General features: G+C 40.6%; 1 protein-coding gene across 4 annotated transcripts in view; it reads left to right on the top strand.

Annotated features, from left to right (window-relative positions):
* adamts17 (ADAM metallopeptidase with thrombospondin type 1 motif, 17) overlaps positions 1–16,846 on the top strand; it is a 60,312-nt gene extending 43,466 nt beyond the window's left edge. For 2 of the 4 annotated variants that reach the window (XM_076011536.1, XM_076011528.1), the window contains exons 15-24: positions 468–588; positions 1,221–1,295; positions 5,624–5,704; positions 6,676–6,833; positions 8,884–9,043; positions 11,406–11,541; positions 12,156–12,360; positions 12,646–12,798; positions 13,661–13,838; positions 14,826–16,846. In XM_076011536.1, the coding sequence (XP_075867651.1) occupies positions 468–588; positions 1,221–1,295; positions 5,624–5,704; positions 6,676–6,833; positions 8,884–9,043; positions 11,406–11,541; positions 12,156–12,360; positions 12,646–12,798; positions 13,661–13,838; positions 14,826–14,977 (1,419 nt within the window). In that variant the 3' untranslated portion in view covers positions 14,978–16,846. Of the gene's footprint in view, positions 1–467; positions 589–1,220; positions 1,296–5,623; positions 5,705–6,675; positions 6,834–8,883; positions 9,044–11,405; positions 11,542–12,155; positions 12,361–12,645; positions 12,799–13,660; positions 13,839–14,825 lie in introns of those variants that run through there. The other 2 variants (XM_076011542.1, XM_076011550.1) reach the window with 2 other exon arrangements.
* Positions 16,847–17,350: the final 504 nt, after the last annotated feature.

Here is a 17,350-nt window from a genome sequence, read left to right as displayed (position 1 = left end):
ATCGTGTTAGCGTAAAATTTATCAAACACATGAGATGTTTTTGACTCAGACTTGTGCATCGGATGAAATACTGTGATATGAAAGCACAGACGTTCTTGACTGACTCGACCAGTCACCCATGTAGATATGTTGATTAATCACATGGCTTTCAACGATTAGTTGACGTAATCTATTACGTCGACAGCATGAATTCGAATTGTAACACGCTGTCTCTTATCACTTATCAACTGTGTTATTTAGAGCAATTTTATTGTTACAGCATTAAATTGTGAATTAATATACCTATTGCATTTCGTATAATCGTGACAAATTAAAAAAAAAAATTGATAGATTAGTCGACAACAAAAATAATTGTTAGTTGCAGCCCTAATGGCTTTGCCTCTGACAGGAATGCAAGTTGGGAACATTGTGCAAATGTCAACTCACAAGTTTTTTTTCCTCACTCACTTGTTTTGTTGATGGCTCAGAAAATCGGCTGTGACGGCATCATCGGCTCTCTGGCCAAAGAAGACCGCTGCGGTGTTTGCAATGGAGACGGACGCTCGTGTAAAATAGTGAGAGGTGACTTCAACCACACAAAAGGAATGGGTGAGTGCAAGAGGTTGTTTTTTTTTGCGTTGTTTTCTGAAAATGCCTTCTTTTAAGGCATTTGCTTCAGAAGCCAAGGTGATTTCAATTCGTCCATTTGTAGAAAAAGTAAAAAAACAAACTTAAGAGTCGACACGTTGAGAGTAAAGGGTCTTATTATTTGGATGTCCACTGATTCCAAAAAGGCATAACTGGCAAGGAAAATACAACGGATGATAGAATAATGTTAACCGATTCAATGGGGACTGCTCCTGACTGGACGGAATAACAAGTGGGAGAAATATCACCTTCTCTCTTTGTGGAGAAGTATATAGGCGATAAGTGCTTCAAGAAATCAATTAACATATTGCTAGATGAATGATTAGATGGATAGATGCATAAATGAATGACAAAAATCAAACAAAGCAAGTAGTGGATGTGCCATGAACAGGGAAGAACCGCGAGTCTCTGTTGTTTACAGTGCACCACACGAACCTGAGTCTGACGCTGATCCTAACAGAGTTTGGGGCAATGTTTTGCGTGTGTGTGTGTGTATGTGTGTGTGTGTGTGTTTGTACACACATGCATGCACGTGCTGGTGTGGTCCACAGGACATGTGACTCCACCTTCCACTTCCTTGTCTTGTCCCTCAGTCACCACTAGGCAGTGTAAGAAGGTATCTACCTGTGTGATGGCTAAGCCCAGAGCCGTCCCCAAGTGTTTCTCATGTAAGATGCATGCAACATGTGTATGTGTGTGCGAGTGTGTGCGAGTGTGTGTGTGTGTGTGTGTGTGTGTGTGTGTGTGTGTCTTTAAGTGTTTCCTGCACTACATGGAATGTTTGACTGTATAGGAAGATTAGACGCGCACTTATCTGTGGGCTCAACTGGGGAATGTTGCATCAGTTCACCGTCAAAAGCTCTTGTCATGGTTCATGTGCCTTTTTACCTGTACACTACCAGTCAAATGATGCCTTTATTATGCATCTACAGTGTAGAAAGTAGTTAAGATAAAGCAGAAACAGGTGAGTCCAAACTTTTGACTGGTAGTGTAAGTCATGTATGAGGTCTGCCAGGATACAATCTTTTTTTTTATTGAAGCATTTCCCTCCACCTGGCACTGCTTTAACAGGTGTTTTCGCACGCTCACCCGCTGTTGACGCACAGGCTCATCACATTAGTGTAAACTATTAAAACAACAACTGTAATTCGCCATACAAGGTAATACAACTGGATGTAATCTGACCGGTGGTTTACGCTGTAAGTTATACTGCTGAAGAGGCAGAAAGAGAGCTAAGAAGTAACACACTTGGCAGCACTATTAGTAGTGCATATTAATACTAAGTAAATCATAAAATAACTTTTTTTCATCCTTTTTTTCCATTGTATTAAGAGTCTATTTAATACAGAGCTAAATGCCATGGGACATATTTTGTTGTAACTTTGCTTTTGTCCATTTTCAAGAGACATTAAAGCAATGTTTACTACATATCCCATGATATATATTTTTCCTCCTATGAGGTGGGTCACCAAAACACTCCACCCATCTGCTCCTGCTCCGGCCCCCTCTGTCAAATTTTAGAAACCCATTGTGGCCCACCAGTCAAAAAGTTTGCCCAGCCCTGGACGAGTGCCTCACCAAAACTAAAAAACAAACTAAAAAGAAAAAGCCATTAGTTGTTTCCAGCGATGTGAAAACGCCTCAAGTTTAAACAAAATAAGGTAAACAGATATTTGTGGAAAATATAACGTAAGAAAGTTTGACACAACGGTTCCAAGCTTTTGCCAAGGTGAACTGCTTGTGCACCCAGATGAGCCCACGGCAGTCTGTAACTCACGGTAGCTGGAGCAGCCTGGTGGTGGAGGCTTGATGAAAACAGCTGGTTGGCTCTCAGAGGGAAGCGGTTTGTGTTGTGTGCTCACACTGGACAGAAGTGGCCTGAATCCTCGGCAAAGATCTCAGTTTCAGCTTTGGGTGTACAAAATTTTGTGTCATGAACCAAAAGCTTTTGAAATGCAAATAGCTTGTCTGCACGCACCCGCACACACACAAACTACACACCATGAACTCTCAAGACGATCACATGAAATGGATTTAGGAGAAACGGGCAGTAGTAGTAGGCAGTTGTTGTCATGTGTGGTATATACACACAAAAAGTTACACTTCTAACTTAGAAAATGTCTCTGGATGCATGGATGGTAAATGAAAACCATGTGTGTTGCCATTTGTGGGTCTGTGACGTAACTTCAACATCTCATTAAGGAAAGTAGGCTAGACTAGCACTGCCAAGGCCGCTTGAGGACCGAATCCTGTTTGTGCAGCCAGGGGGATTCACAACACAACAAACAACATAACATGAACATTACGGAAACTATTGTGCGATGCAAGTGGTGTCGTTTTTCTGTGCCCTTGTCGTGTAGCATCGCTGGAAGACAGAACGAACTGTCACAGTGTGACACAGAATGGAAGCAGGCTATAAATGTTTCGCCGGACTCAATTTTTTTTTTCAGCTTTTTCCAGCAAAACTCTGTATTTATTTTGGAATCTGGCTCCGTCGGTGGGGAAGGACTCGTTGAGAGTGAACGCTCTCATTCCCAGGCTGTTCTTTTTCGCCTCGCCACAGGACTCGGTTCTGAACGCAGCCCAGGTGTCTTCAGGAAACTTGCAAGGATTCTTAGGGACGGTTTCAAATGTCTTCAGAAAAATGGGCCTACATCATTTTCAATTTGATGGCAGCTCATAAGAAACACAAGAACAGGTTATGTCCCTGTCATAATTCAAAATGGTATCATTAGGTGGGGAACCACTGAGCAAAAAAGAAAAGTACATAAAAAAAAAAAACTGTCTGCAAGTAGACAGCTTAGTGTGTTTATTCTATGTCACACACTAAAATTAGAGTGAACATCTCAAACCCAGAATTAAATAGTGACTTTAATCAGGAAGACCTTAGATAAAGAAAAAGAACTGGAAGGGCCTTCTGTTGATTCCTCTGGTATGCACTTCAAGAGGGAGTCAGCCTGATGCCTTAAGCATGAACCAAGTACTAAGTGGCTAAATGGCAAATCCAGGCATGTGGGACATGTGGGCATGTTAGACTCTTCAGGCAGATGTTCTAAACAAATCAAATCAGACTTTATTGATACAGCACTTTTCATACATAACAATAGAGGCACCATCAAAGACTTTGCACCTAAAATTCAGTTCAAACGGCAACAAGTGGTGCAGTCAAAGATGTCTTAATGATAGTAAAGATGTTAGAAGTCATAAAGTAATTTAACTGCTTAAAATATTTTTTTTTCTACAAAAAACAAAAAAACGAAACAAAAACTGTTGCCCGTTACAATGCTTTATTGTATGTGATTTATTTGCTCCCAATACATTTGGGGATAAACGATCAATTCAGTCACTATTAGCTATTAATAGTTAATGGTGACTGGGCAAAATTCTCAATTATGAAGTACTAGTAATAGTTTAGAGACAAACCCACCCTAATAGTGACCAAGCACCAAGAGTTGTCGGAAAACGTTTTCCTTCCCACAACTTTGAGCAGTTGTTGTCTCTGGCGGACACACAGATCTTTGTGTCCAAAAAGTTTTACAGAGAACAGTGACATGACTAGTCAGCAGTTACATTGACAGTCTCTCCCTCCACAAGCTATTTGCATGTCATGCTTTTGGTTCATTTGGCAAAATTTTGCTTTCTTTGTGTGTTTGTGTTCTATACATTCACTGGCTGTCAGTTTGGAGCCTTCTATGTTCACAGAGTGAATCACTGTGCTGTGTGTTGTGAGCCTTGGTAAGTGTGAAGACACATTGGTGGTTCAAGAAATCATGTGGGTCATTGTGTTACAACGACTGGAACAAAGCAGCTCAACTCCCTGTAGAATTCCAAGAATTGGAAGTCAAATGAAAAGACAAAAAAATTGAGATCATACAAGAAAAAGTTTTCCAAATCACCCTCAACACACTGTAGAAACATTCATTTCCAAACAGTGTTGAGCTGCTTTGTAATGAATAATGTTCAGCAACCAACAATGTGCAAGGAGAAAGGCTGGTGGCCCTCAGTGCAACAGAGATCACGTGTTTTTAGAACATCACCTACAGTTTGATGACACTAAATTTCCATTCGGTCAAAGTGACTTTACAGTCTTTCATCCATCTTTTTTTTTTTTTTTTAATTAAATTTGATTAATGAATTTTTTTGGTATTCAAACAAAAGTTCTAAGTGGCAATAAGCACATTTTTTTTATTTTTTTTGCACTGCTAGATGGCGCTGCATGTAAAACAAAACGGAGTGTCTTGTTTTCCTCTCGGCTCCATCACTCCGCCTCCTCCTTAGTCTCATATGCCAACGAGCGATGTCCCATTGACGGGCGAGGACATTGCCAAATGACGCTGTCAGTGCAAGATGCCACCAATGTGGAATGAACAACCCGGACACGCTCATTTGGCGGAAGTTCTGCTGAATAATTCCATTAGTCCACGCAGCTCCCTTCTGATGCAACGTTTCCTTCTGCTTTCTACCATCTGGTTTACAAAAAAAGTTCTTGCTATTTATATGGGTTGTGGGGCAGCTGCAGCGTCAGTGTAATTCCCGTACATCTGACAGTGATGAAAATTGCCGCTTTCAAATCTGTGCAAAATTAAAAATGCGTAAATGAAAGGGCCCAAAATGAAACACCTATGACTTTTAATTTCTGGAATTAAATTGTTTTTTGTTGTTGATGTTTTGATCTGGCACTATACAAATATACATTATTATATTATTCACTTTGATTAAAGAAAAAAAAAAGTTTAGAAAACGGATTAAATCACTGAACTGTGTAAATGGGAAAATGTATAACTGAAATTCTATAAAGAGATTCTCTGTACAGACATGATGGTTACCAGCCTTTCCCACCTCTGCATACTAGAGACAAAAGTCAGATAAAAAAAAAAAACCCTCCTCTGATAGATAAGCAGCCGAGCGTTATTTATCTGACTTTTGACCTCTGAATCCAGACCAGGAGCTTTATGTGTTTTCACCACCTCCTACTGTATCTCTTTCTCTCCGTCAGGCTACATCGAGGCTGTAGTCATCCCAGCGGGAGCCAGGAGGATTAAAGTTGTGGAGGACAAACCTTCACATAGTTTCCTGGGTAATGATGCATGGGGTTTTACCCTTAGGAGCCAAAAGGTCCTTGAAATGCTGACTGCAAAATGGCCAGAGGGCTTCCACGCAGTGAAACACTTCAAATGGATTTCGTCTGAATCGTGCGCACCAGCTGCAGCGTTGCCATCATTTTGTGATTTATTCTTAACTTTTACAGATCTGTAATCTGGCTGAGATTTATCTAAAATTGTACTCATTTTTCATCGACATTTTCATGTCTGCCTGTGAGCAAAATTTCAGTCTGTTAGTGTTCTAGTCTCTTCATTGATTATTGATACTCACTCAGTGTGAAACCTGGGCCTGTTTAGATGCCCGCAAAGCTGATGTCCAGGGAGGAAAATAGGCTCACGTTACTTTTAAAGCTCAGTCACTCAGTGGAATGCTATTCTTTTGTGAAAAATCCTGTTTTCTTGAAGTGAAATTGGATTATTTTTCACGCCACACCTGACATTACCTCACGGTCCACTAGTGTGCCACAGCACAGTGGTTGAAAAACACTGACTGCACTCCTGCTTTCATACATTTTTGTAAATAAAATACATCTTTGTCCCTTTTTTTTTTTTTTTTTTTATTCAAAATGTTTTCCATGCATTAAACCATATTTGTGTAACTACTTAAATCAAAGTAATCATACTAACAATAATGTTAAATTGTTAGGCTGTAAATTAAGTCGACCATGATTTAAATTCATTAAATCATTCATTCAAACTGATTTAAATTCAATCGCAAAAAAAACCCCGTTATATTATGTTTAATATGAAAATGTCCCCCAAGTTGAATTGTATAAGAAAATGGTGAAAAATATTGACAGTGTTTAATGTAATACTCACTCGCCACTGTCTGATTAAATATTCACACGGTCTCGAGTAAAAGTGTTTTACTTCCATAAACTGCAAGTTCAGGTCAAACACAAGGTTTTGTCTGTGAACCTGACGACTTCCTGTGTCTCCCTCACAGCCCTGAAAGACTCCAGTGAGAGGTCCATCAACAACGACTGGAAGATCGAACTTCCAGGAGAATTTGAGCTGGCTGGAACCACCGTGCGCTATGTGAGGAGGGGGCTGTGGGAGAAGATGTCAGCCAAAGGCCCCACCAAGAGCCCCTTACACCTCATGGTAAGGCCTCAGCTGTTTGATCTTACGGCATAGTGGAAGTAAATATCATCAAGAAAATGTTTGTGGAAAAACATTTTTTTGGGGGTTTTGTTTATTGTGACAAGAAACAAGAACAAAACTGATGGAAATTCTTGTACTTGCCCTGGATGCGTGCAAGGGTTCCAGGAGGTAATGGGAAATTCTGGATTAAAGTTGCAATGCTCACATTGCTGGATTATGCTGAGTATTTACTTTTTGTGCCCATTAGGGTATGAAGATGCTCAAAATTCTTATTTCAAGTAATTTTTTGTATGTATTGCTCTTCTGTTGTTGCTATTGTAATTTTCAGCTTTCAAATCTGATTTTTTTTTTTCTTCACATCCTGGTTGTATCTGGATTGATGATGATCAAAAGTCATGAAATATGAACAGCGATAAAAAAAAATACCCACATAAAATCTGATTTTTGCAATTAATAATTAATAACAGATTGGTAATGGTAGTTCTCTGATGTGTGATTAAAGTGCAAACAGGACCACTTCAAAATCCGATTTCAGAAACAAAATTGCGTGCAGTGTTGAACGCAGCTTCAGTCCTCATGCAAGTAAATGAGTGTTTTTCTCTGCAAACGGCATTTTTGTTTTTTTCTTTCCTGGAAATGCATACAGAGAGAAAATTATTTCTGATCTAATAAATTGCGCTTTAAGGATACAGAAGACCACCCTCAACCACCACATGCGGAGCTGGAGACTTGGAAGAACAGTTGATTGCACTATTGGGCATAGTTGTGGAGCAGTGATGTGGGCTGTAATGGGAGCTAATGAATCTTCATGTCTCTTTTAGATTGAGTGCCAACTTGGATTTTTTTCATTTATTTATTTTTCATCCTTTGTTACATTTGTTGTGTTGTAAATTAATGTAAGTATGTATGGTAATTGAATTTTGAAAGAAAGAAATTGTGATGTGGTTGTGGTCTTGCAATACATCTAGTCATTGTTAGGCTAGTATACTTATTTAGAATGTTAGAATTATATTGACCTGTTCTGGGATGTAGTTGACAATGCGCTTCATTATATGATGTTTTTCTTTACTCACAAAAATATTTACATGCTTTTGCAAAGGGTGAAAAGGGGCAAAAGAACTTGCTGAGCCAAGAATGAAATAATGCTGATTGACCAAACTAAATGTTTGCATGTGCCAATACTCTAGCCTAATAAGACGCATTAAATGCATGTAAGGAATTGCAATATGTTGATAATTTATGGAGCCTTTGTGACAGATGTGGCAGATGACTTCACATACAGGCTACACATTGATTGGCAGACTATCTGTGCAGCCAGTCAAAAGCGAGTCTGGCAGAAGAAAGATCACTAAAATTCATGACCTAATTTATGACATTAGACAGTGCCTTAGCACACATCAGCTGGAGTCATACATCTTCGCTCATGTCACATTGCAGTATATAGGAAAAACCAACAGGCCTGTTAAAAACATTTTTTGTTGTTGAACTTTTATCTTTTACTTCAGTTTTTGAGGCTTTTGTTTTTGTGCACCTATTTATTTCACTATGTAAACACTTATATTTTTTATTGGTTGATTGAATGATTGGTTGGTTCATTGGTTCATTGATTGACTGGTTGGTTGGTTGGTTGGTTGGTTGTTCATTGATTGGTTGATTGGTTGGTTGGTTGGTTGGTTGGTTGGTTGTTCATTGATTGACTGGTTGGTTGGTTGGTTGGTTGGTTGGTTGGTTGGTCATTGATTGGTTGGTTGGTTGGTTGGTTCATTGATTGACTGGTTGGTTGGTTGGTTGGTTGGTTGGTTGGTCATTGATTGGTTGGTTGGTTCATTGGTTGGTTCATTGATTCTGCATTCAAAATTTCATGTATTGTTTTTGACAGTGTTTGATTTCCAAAAGCATGTAAAACATTTTTTCTGTCTGTCATTGGTTGGACGTGTGCAATCAAAGCTTAAAAACCATTATGCTGTAGTTTTATTGGGACAAGAGTAGCACTTGTATGTACAATACATGTGACTCTTTCTTAAATATTGTCCTGTTTGTTGCCATCCAGGTGCTGCTGTTTCATGACCAGAGTTATGAAATCCACTATGAGTACACGGTGTCCTTGAACACAACTCAGGACAGGAGCTCCGAGAAGCAGAAAGAGCCGGAATATCTGTACATCTGGACACACAGCAGCTGGCAGGACTGCACGGTCCAGTGTGGAGGAGGTAGGACACACACACACACACACACTGTTTTGTACCTTGTGTTTTAACAGTGTGTGTTGTGGATCAACCTGAGATCACAGGCAGTTAGATAAAGTTTTATCCACATCTAAAGAGATAAATTGGGCTTTCATGCATTACCGCCAAGCTACTGCACCTGACTGCATCTCCTGGTTCATGCTTGAGGAAACTGAGACAACAACCCTCCACCCCCCCACTTCTCTTCCTCTCATGTCTTAATTTGCCTCCACATTAAGCTCTGGCTCACAGTTCATTAGATGCGCTCTTGACATTGAGCAGAGTCCTTTGTATTTCATGAAGACATGCAAGACAAAAATATAGCTTTCTGTCGCTGTGTGAATCTGGACATTGTCCAGGATATGTTTGCAGTTGTGGAATGATGCGGTGTAGCATGTCAGCAACCAGGAGTACAAAAAAAACTGTTATTCTAATTACAGCACATGCAGTAAAAAGTTAAAGATTAAACTCTTGAAGCTGAAGCGGCGTTCGGTTAAAATAAGCTGAAGCGCGCGCACATACATGCACACACACACACACACACACACACACACACACACACACACACACACACACGCACACACACACACACAGTGCATAGGGCAAACATAATTATCAGGCACCCTACCGCTGATTTCCTGAGCAGCTCATTTTATCCTCTTATTGCTTTGTAATGTTAGTATCCAGCGTTCAAAATATGTCAAGTTGCATGTGGGAAGAGCACTTTGAAGTCTCACTCCAATGCCTTTATCCAGGAGACAAGGTCAGGTGCTTTTGGATTAGTGCTCAGTGGAGCGTGCAGGGGGGCCAGACCACCGCTGTTTCGTTTATCTATTTTTAATGGTGGATTATAGTCAGTGTTCCAGCTTTTGGAGCACACGCACATGTATGGTTTGACATCCAGTGCACACATTAGCATGAGTAAATGCCCTGGTTGCATCAACAGTTGGGCCTTTTGGAGATTACATCTGTGTGTGTGTGTGTGTGTGTGTGTTACATCTCTCTGTGTGTGTGTGTGTGTGTGTGTGTGTGTGTGTGTGTGTGTGTGCGTGTGTGTGTGTGTGTGTGTGCGTGTGCGTGTGCGTGTGCGTGTGCGTGTGCGTGTGCGTGTGTGTGTGTGTGCGTGCGTGCGGTGAAACTGGACACTGAAACTGAACAATGAGCTCTTGCCCATCACTAACTGCGTTTCCAGGACAGTTTTTTGCTAAATAAATGCGATATTCCTTGAATTTCGACAAAGTGCAATTGAGATATGCCGGTCGAATGGTGTGATAAGTCGTAATTCTTGTCAAATCTCGTCCTCCCACTTTGAGGAGGATGGAGGTACAAAACATTTTGCGATAAATGTGCATTTCGATGTTGTTTGCTGTCAAGAATGGTTGTTACATTTTTCTCTCTGATTACTTGTAAAAAAAAATATTCCGTCTCCTCCTCCGTCCAAACATAACGTGCCATTTTCACGTGAAGTGAACTGGTCACGTGACTCCATACATCATGTCCGGTGACGTGTAAAATGGGGGGAAAAAAAGTGTTTCCATGACACTTTTGCGATATCCCTCTATATCGACACGTCTGGAAAACCACCTCACGAGAGCGCCAAAACCTTTCAGTGATATTTGAGAGGTTTTTCCAAGTTTAGGTGTTTCCATGACCAGTTTTTTTGTTGTGATGTTTAGGTTTTGCGCAATTGTAGCGGCGAGGGTAACGCAGCTACAAACAGTAATTCCACACAACTGCGAGCGAGTTTATCGGGTCTGTCTGGCATCGGAGATGTGTTGCAAGATGTTGCACTGGAGAAGTGTCCCGCAGCAGATCGGCTGTGCTAAACAAAAGCTCAGAAAACAGGCAAACACACCAGGTTTAAAAGGAGCGTGGAGCCAAAGAGCATCTGCTGATCGTTAAATCTAAATGGTTATTTATTAGCTGCCCATCCCAAGCCAATCCCAAATGCACCAAACTGTTGGGGTCGGGTAAATAGAAGGGAAGGTAGTGATGCACCACCTGCTCTAAACAAGAACAAACATTTAGACCTCGGAGGCATTTTGAAGTGAGGATCTGGACTCTTTTGATTGGTTTTTCTACCTCCCGCATCAAGACTGCAAAGAGATTTTTTGTTTTGTGGACCTGATAATCAATCTTTGGGAGAAAGAAAAGCTGTATTTCTGTAAATTATTCTGAAACTTTGGATCTGGACTGAAACTTTGAACTGAATTTTGCACGCATAGACATTTGAAAAACAATGGAAATGTATTAAGTTCTCTTTCCTGTCAGTCTGAGCCTGTCTGCACTCCAGGATGCAATCTGTGTTTTCATTTTATTTTTGCAATGTATATTCATGTTTTCACAGGTGAGAGAAGAACAGTTGTTTCCTGTATGAGGATAGCTAATAAAACCATGGAGGTGGTCAATAACAGCCACTGTCATCCTGAGAACCAACCACACCCCCAAGTACGGCTCTGTAACACTCACCCCTGCCAGTACCGGTGAGACCCAGATGTATGACATTATTTCAGTAGCGTTATTTCACCTCGCAAGGCCATTATTTTATGCAGAGTGATCATTAAAGATTAAATCGAGATGTTTTTTTTCAAGCAGGTACATGCAGTTTGAAAGACTCATTTATTTTTTAATACATATTATACATATATTTATAACCGGAAGGACTTTTTGACAGTAGTGTCACAAAGCTCGGAACATTTGTCCGACTCCTGCAGTGGGGAGGGGGGGGGTGAACGCGAGATGAACGTGATATCAGATTTAGGAAACATTTAATGTTTTATATGTAATATTTGATCCAGAAGCGGGCTATAGTACCTAGCAACCTTCAGAATGGCTCCAGACTGAAGCCTGTACAACTCTGTATAGATGATAATGTTGTAGTCAAGACCGCACCAACCAAGACCAAGACATTATCTAGACAAGCGAGTATCGAACAAAACAGTAAAGAATGACCAGTATCTTTTTTTAAATTCAAGTTTGCTTGTAAATCAAACAGCAAAAAAAAAAAAAAAAAAAAGAGTACTACAACACTAATAGATGACGCTGCACCTTCAGTACTTCTACTGGTCTTGAACATGGATTTTTGTATTTCCCACAGGTGGGTGACTGGAGATTGGGGTTCCTGCTCTGTCACTTGTGGCAGAGGTGTTCAGCAGAGGGACGTGGTGTGTGTTTACCACCTGCAGAATGGCTCGCTCATCCACACCAGGGATCTCTACTGCCAGGGGGGAAAGCCTCCCACCGTCCTGGGCTGCGAAGGCCGTCTCTGCCTCAGCGTGTGGGAAGCTTCAGAGTGGTCCAAGGTGCGGCAGCCGACCTCTTCAATCATTTAGGGGCCGTCCACAGAGAAAGCACCTAGCGTCCAAAGCAGTAGCTGCGTTTCCATTCCAGTTTTTCGCAAAATGAGAGTGATAGTTCTAAAATTTCGACAAAGTACAATTGCGATTTGCAGGTGTTTCCATTGACTGGTGTGAAACGCATGAGCCAAAATTCTTGGGGAATTACGTTTGCTTTTGTTTGTTTACGTTTGTAAACCTTTTTTTTTTAATTATTATTATTATTTACAATTTATCATGTGTGTGTTCCAGTGTTCCTCAGACTGTGGTGAAGGAACCCGTGAACGGACAGTGACATGCACGAATCCTCAAGGACTCTGTGATCCTCTGTCTCAGCCCACTCTCAAGGAACCATGTGAAGACCACTCCAAATGCTACGAGTGGAAGACAGGGGACTGGTCCAAGGTAGAAAATGGGTCCAACCACCTGAAGATATTGTGAAGTTTCAGTCACATTTACAATTAGAGGCCCCTAAAACTCAAGCAGAACAAACGGTATTACACTGCGTTAAAGACTAGGTTGGGGTTCGTTAAAACTGGAACCTGTCCAAGAACGGCTCCTGGAGTTGATTCTTTTCACTTACACTTTCTCTCTGAGGCAAAAGCCATCCAGAGAGTCATTTAGTCACCTGAAAACCAGAGAATCGTTTTTGGCACACGTGGGGGGTAAATTACAGATATTAGTGAATGAATTGACATTCTCTTCATCCTCTTCTGTCCAATTTGAAACATTTTGAAACGTCCCTTTGACCTTTTGTGGTTTTAATTTTTATGTTTGCTTTGCTCCCCTTCACTGATTATGTGTCTGTGGGGCAGTGGAGGGACTAATTAAGAGTCTAATGAGTTGTTTTGAGACGCCACATGAGCTTTATTACACCACTGTAATAACTGTGTTAAGCCTTGATGATACATGCCGTTGTTAAAATTTAAATTGTTACAGAGGCCCGTTAAGAATATGGCCCACTTTGAGTATTTCATATGAATTTGGTCCGTTTTATGCGGTGAACAAAATTGGCGACCATTTCTCAAGAGACGGCCCAGTTATTGTCTATTTAAAGACAAATTTATGATCAAATGTCCTTGGGTGTTAAAACCAATGGTAAAGAAGCATGATTCTGGCTGTGCTCTCAGCCATCCTCGAGCACAAGTGATCAGTTTGATCATTAACGCAGTTAAAGGGGAGTTTCAGGATTCTTTCCACTCAGGTGAACAGTACTGAGTGTAACCTAGCGCTGTGGCCGACTGACGCCTCCAATCATGTGTTGCAGTGCTCCTCATCCTGTGGCAAGGGCCTTCAGTCACGAGTGGTCCAGTGCATGCACAAGGTGACTGGTCGCCATGGCAATGACTGCCCGGTGACATCCAGACCCCCGACCTACCGACCCTGTCACCAAGGCACCTGCAACGAGAAAGTCAACGTGAATACCATCACCTCCCCCAGGCTTGGTGAGACACCTGTCCGTCCGGCAGTCCGTCCTGCAGTCCGTCCTACATGCACAGATCATGGACAGCTTCCCTACATTGTATAACATAGTGTTGTGACCTAAATGCAGATTCTTAGGCACTTGGATGTCACAGACGATACCAGTCAAAAGTTTGGACGCACCTGTTTCTTCTTCATCTTTACTACTTTCTACACTGTAGATACATACTGAAGACATCAAATACAGTACTAATCAGAATATCCTGAAAAGGTTGTAGTATTTCTGCAATTCAACTTAAAAGGTGAATTTGACATATTATATAAACAAATAATATGCAAATCAATATATTTCAAGTTTTTATTGCTTTGGATTTTGCTGATCAGGTCTTGCAGCTTAAAAAAAAAAAACTCAAATTCAAAAACTCAGAAAATTAGAATGTTACATAAAGTCAAATCTTTATGAAAATCTTAATCAGCAAAGTTACAACAGGGAACTGCTTGAGATGTCAATTTGCGTGTAATGGCTCAATACAATTTGTTGGTTTCATCTTTTATGTTGAATTGACCAAGATATGTGGATTAATGTGGCAAAAGAAAAACATAACGAGCCATTTTCACTTGAAGTGAACTGGTCACGTCACCCTGTGCGTCAAGTCCGGGGACGCGTAAATGTGAAAAAAAATCTTTTTTATGACACTTTTGCGATTTACTGTACCTCCATATGGGTATGGTTGAAAAACCACCTCACGAGAGCGTGAAAACCTATTAGTGATATTTGAGAGGTTTTTCCAAGTTTAGGTGTTTCCGTGACCAGTTTTTTCTTGCGATATGAAGTTTTTGCGCAGTTGGAGGGGTAATGGAAACACAGCTACTGAAACCTCCCAACAGTACAGAGATGCCGAGCACCGTTTGTGTTGTGAAGGCCCGTCATCACTCGTTGCAACTGCGCTGCATTACCTTGTCACCTGGATACTGACTGTCGGCTCTCCTCTCCCCCGACCTCGTCCCAGCTGCTCTGACCTACAAATGCATGGGGGACCAGTGGACGGTGTACTGCCGCGTGATCCGGGAGAAGAACCTCTGTCAGGACATGAGGTGGTACCAGCGCTGCTGTGAAACTTGTAGAGACTTTTATGCCAAAAAAGTAACGCACAACAGCTAATGACCAAATACACGTGGCCTCCAAATATAACTTCTTTTCTGTAAATGTTTTGATGTCGTTCAATGTTCAGAGAATAATTTCTTTAACTGATTTTTTTTTTTTTTAATATTTAAACGAGATGCAAGTCTATGTAGCCTCATGTACATTCTAAACAGGCTCATAAGCTTCACGGTTGTGACAAAGACTTGAAAGTGTCCAATATTTACTGTGCTGTAAACCAAAAAAAAGAAGAATGGAGGGGAGTGGGTTTTGAAACTCCAGCGTAGATGACTATATTGCACAGAATGGTTCAATAATACGTGCTTGATTCTAAAGCAGACTTTCTCTGGCAGGTCCATTAGACAACCTCGGATTTTGAGTTAGCCAGCGGTTTCCTCTCCTCTTTCCTCTTTAACCTTTGCTCACATTCATATCTTTTTTTTTTCTCCTTGATTTACTGATTTATCGCTCACTGATGCAAATTCAAATAGCTAGAAAATAAGTCAACCGTTTTTTTGTTTTTTTTTTACTGTTCGCATTTTTCAATTTTGTATGATATTGTGTGCGAGTTGATCAGGAGCTGTGGTTAAATACTGTAGGATTACAGTGAGTCAACCAAGACAATGATAGGAGACCCACTGATTCGCATGTCCTTGGACTGTGGATAGCTCATGTAGCAGAGTATGGTGGAGGAAGAAAAACAAGCTTGGAGGGTACATAGTTTTGTTTTTTGTTTTCCTTTCCTTTCAGATGCAGTCCCTTATATGTTTATAAGGTTTTGGACAGTAATGTCACTCTTTTATATTCTTGAATATATTTAACTTTTTTTTTTTTAGTAAGGGCCAATGCGATGTAAAGGATATACAGCAGTGTTCTAGTCCAGACCACCTTGAACTGAGACCAAGTTGTAACAAAGACCCCAGTGCATGGAGACAAACCAAGACTGACCGCTCAAAGTTGTATTCTAACATTCACAATTCAATTTACATTTCCTGTAAGAAGCAGCGATCTGGTCACAACACCTTCTGTTCTTTTTGTTTTTTGCTCCATTGTCCTGAAGCTGACCCTGTGCGCACGTGCACAAAATACAGAACTGACACTTGAAGCAGCCGAAGAGACAGTGGTTTTGCTTGGTGCTCTGCTACTACAGATTATTAGCACAACTTCTCTACGGACTGAACCTCAATATCAAGAACATTTATCTTACAGAAGGTGTTGTCACCAAGGCCATTAACGCGTCTAGAGTGTTTTGGGGTGAGTGTTTTGTTCCTTGCACCCGCAGCTCCTTGCATTCAAAGACACAGTAAGGAGCCACACAAGCAGTCAGTCTGCAAATAGTTCAGTAATGAACACTCGGAAGTCATGTCCCTAGTACTTCATGTCAATGTTACAGCACTGCCAACCTGTACTGCTCTCAAACACGGTCAAGGAGCTCACACGCGTCCTTACCAAGAGGTCAATTGGTGCTACCTTATGACCCGTTTCACTATCGTGGAATTCATTGAGGATTTTCTCTGCCTTTGTGAACAATTTGTATGATGTTGTAGGTTTATTTAATGACATGCTTTTTAATGAGTGTTGTATATGCCTGATTATTATTGTAATGTCCTTTTTTTTTTTTTTTAGTTGCACATCCACCATGTTTGGTATATGAACAGCCACTACATACATTTTATGGTGCTAATTTGCAAGTGAGTAAATAATTTGTTTATACAGGGATCTGTTTTATTGTTTTCCTGAGTTGCCATACTATATTTGTACTGTCATCCACTTTGTGTACAGTATAGAGCCGATCGTCCTGAGCGACAACCAGGATAGTCGGATCACATTGTTTTTCAAGTCTACTGTAAAGTGATTCTCGTTTGTTACATAATAAATGATGTGATTTTATGTGGCTTTGACTGCAGAGCAGCATGTCAGCATTACCATAAACAGGTGACATTTTCTTATTTTTCATTATTAAAAACAAGCACATCGGTCAAGGAAAATATTGAGAAAAACATACTCTAAAGTGAGAACACAAAGGAAAAAAAAATGATCACATTATGTTTTCTTTGTGTGATTGTTTGTCTGACATCGGATTGTAGCTGATTTTGTAGTGGACGACGTGACAAAAGGTGAATTAGCCAAAATGTTGAACTACACCTTTGAAGCTTCAGACGGTGTGTGAATTCTATTTAAATTTAAGTGTGTAATATTTGGAAATTTTGAGAAGAAACAGCGACATCAAGCGGTAACGTTTTAGAATTCTTTCCCTCACCCTCCCTCTCCCAAGTTCGCCAGTGAACTACAGTGGCTTTGCACACAAACCTGGATACCTCATCCACTTTCTTCTTTGTTGGTTTATTTGAGGACAAAAATGGGCTGTCAGGTGGGCTTGATTATCCACACCGG

The sequence above is a fragment of the Nelusetta ayraudi genome, unplaced genomic scaffold, assembly GCF_046127955.1.
Source record: "Nelusetta ayraudi isolate G7.1 ecotype Tasmania unplaced genomic scaffold, CSIRO-AGI_Nayr_v1 ptg000005l, whole genome shotgun sequence".
Classification (NCBI taxonomy): Eukaryota; Metazoa; Chordata; class Actinopteri; order Tetraodontiformes; family Monacanthidae; genus Nelusetta; species Nelusetta ayraudi.
The sequence above is the reverse complement of the archived record's forward strand: the minus strand, read 5'-3'. Positions and strand labels throughout refer to the sequence as shown.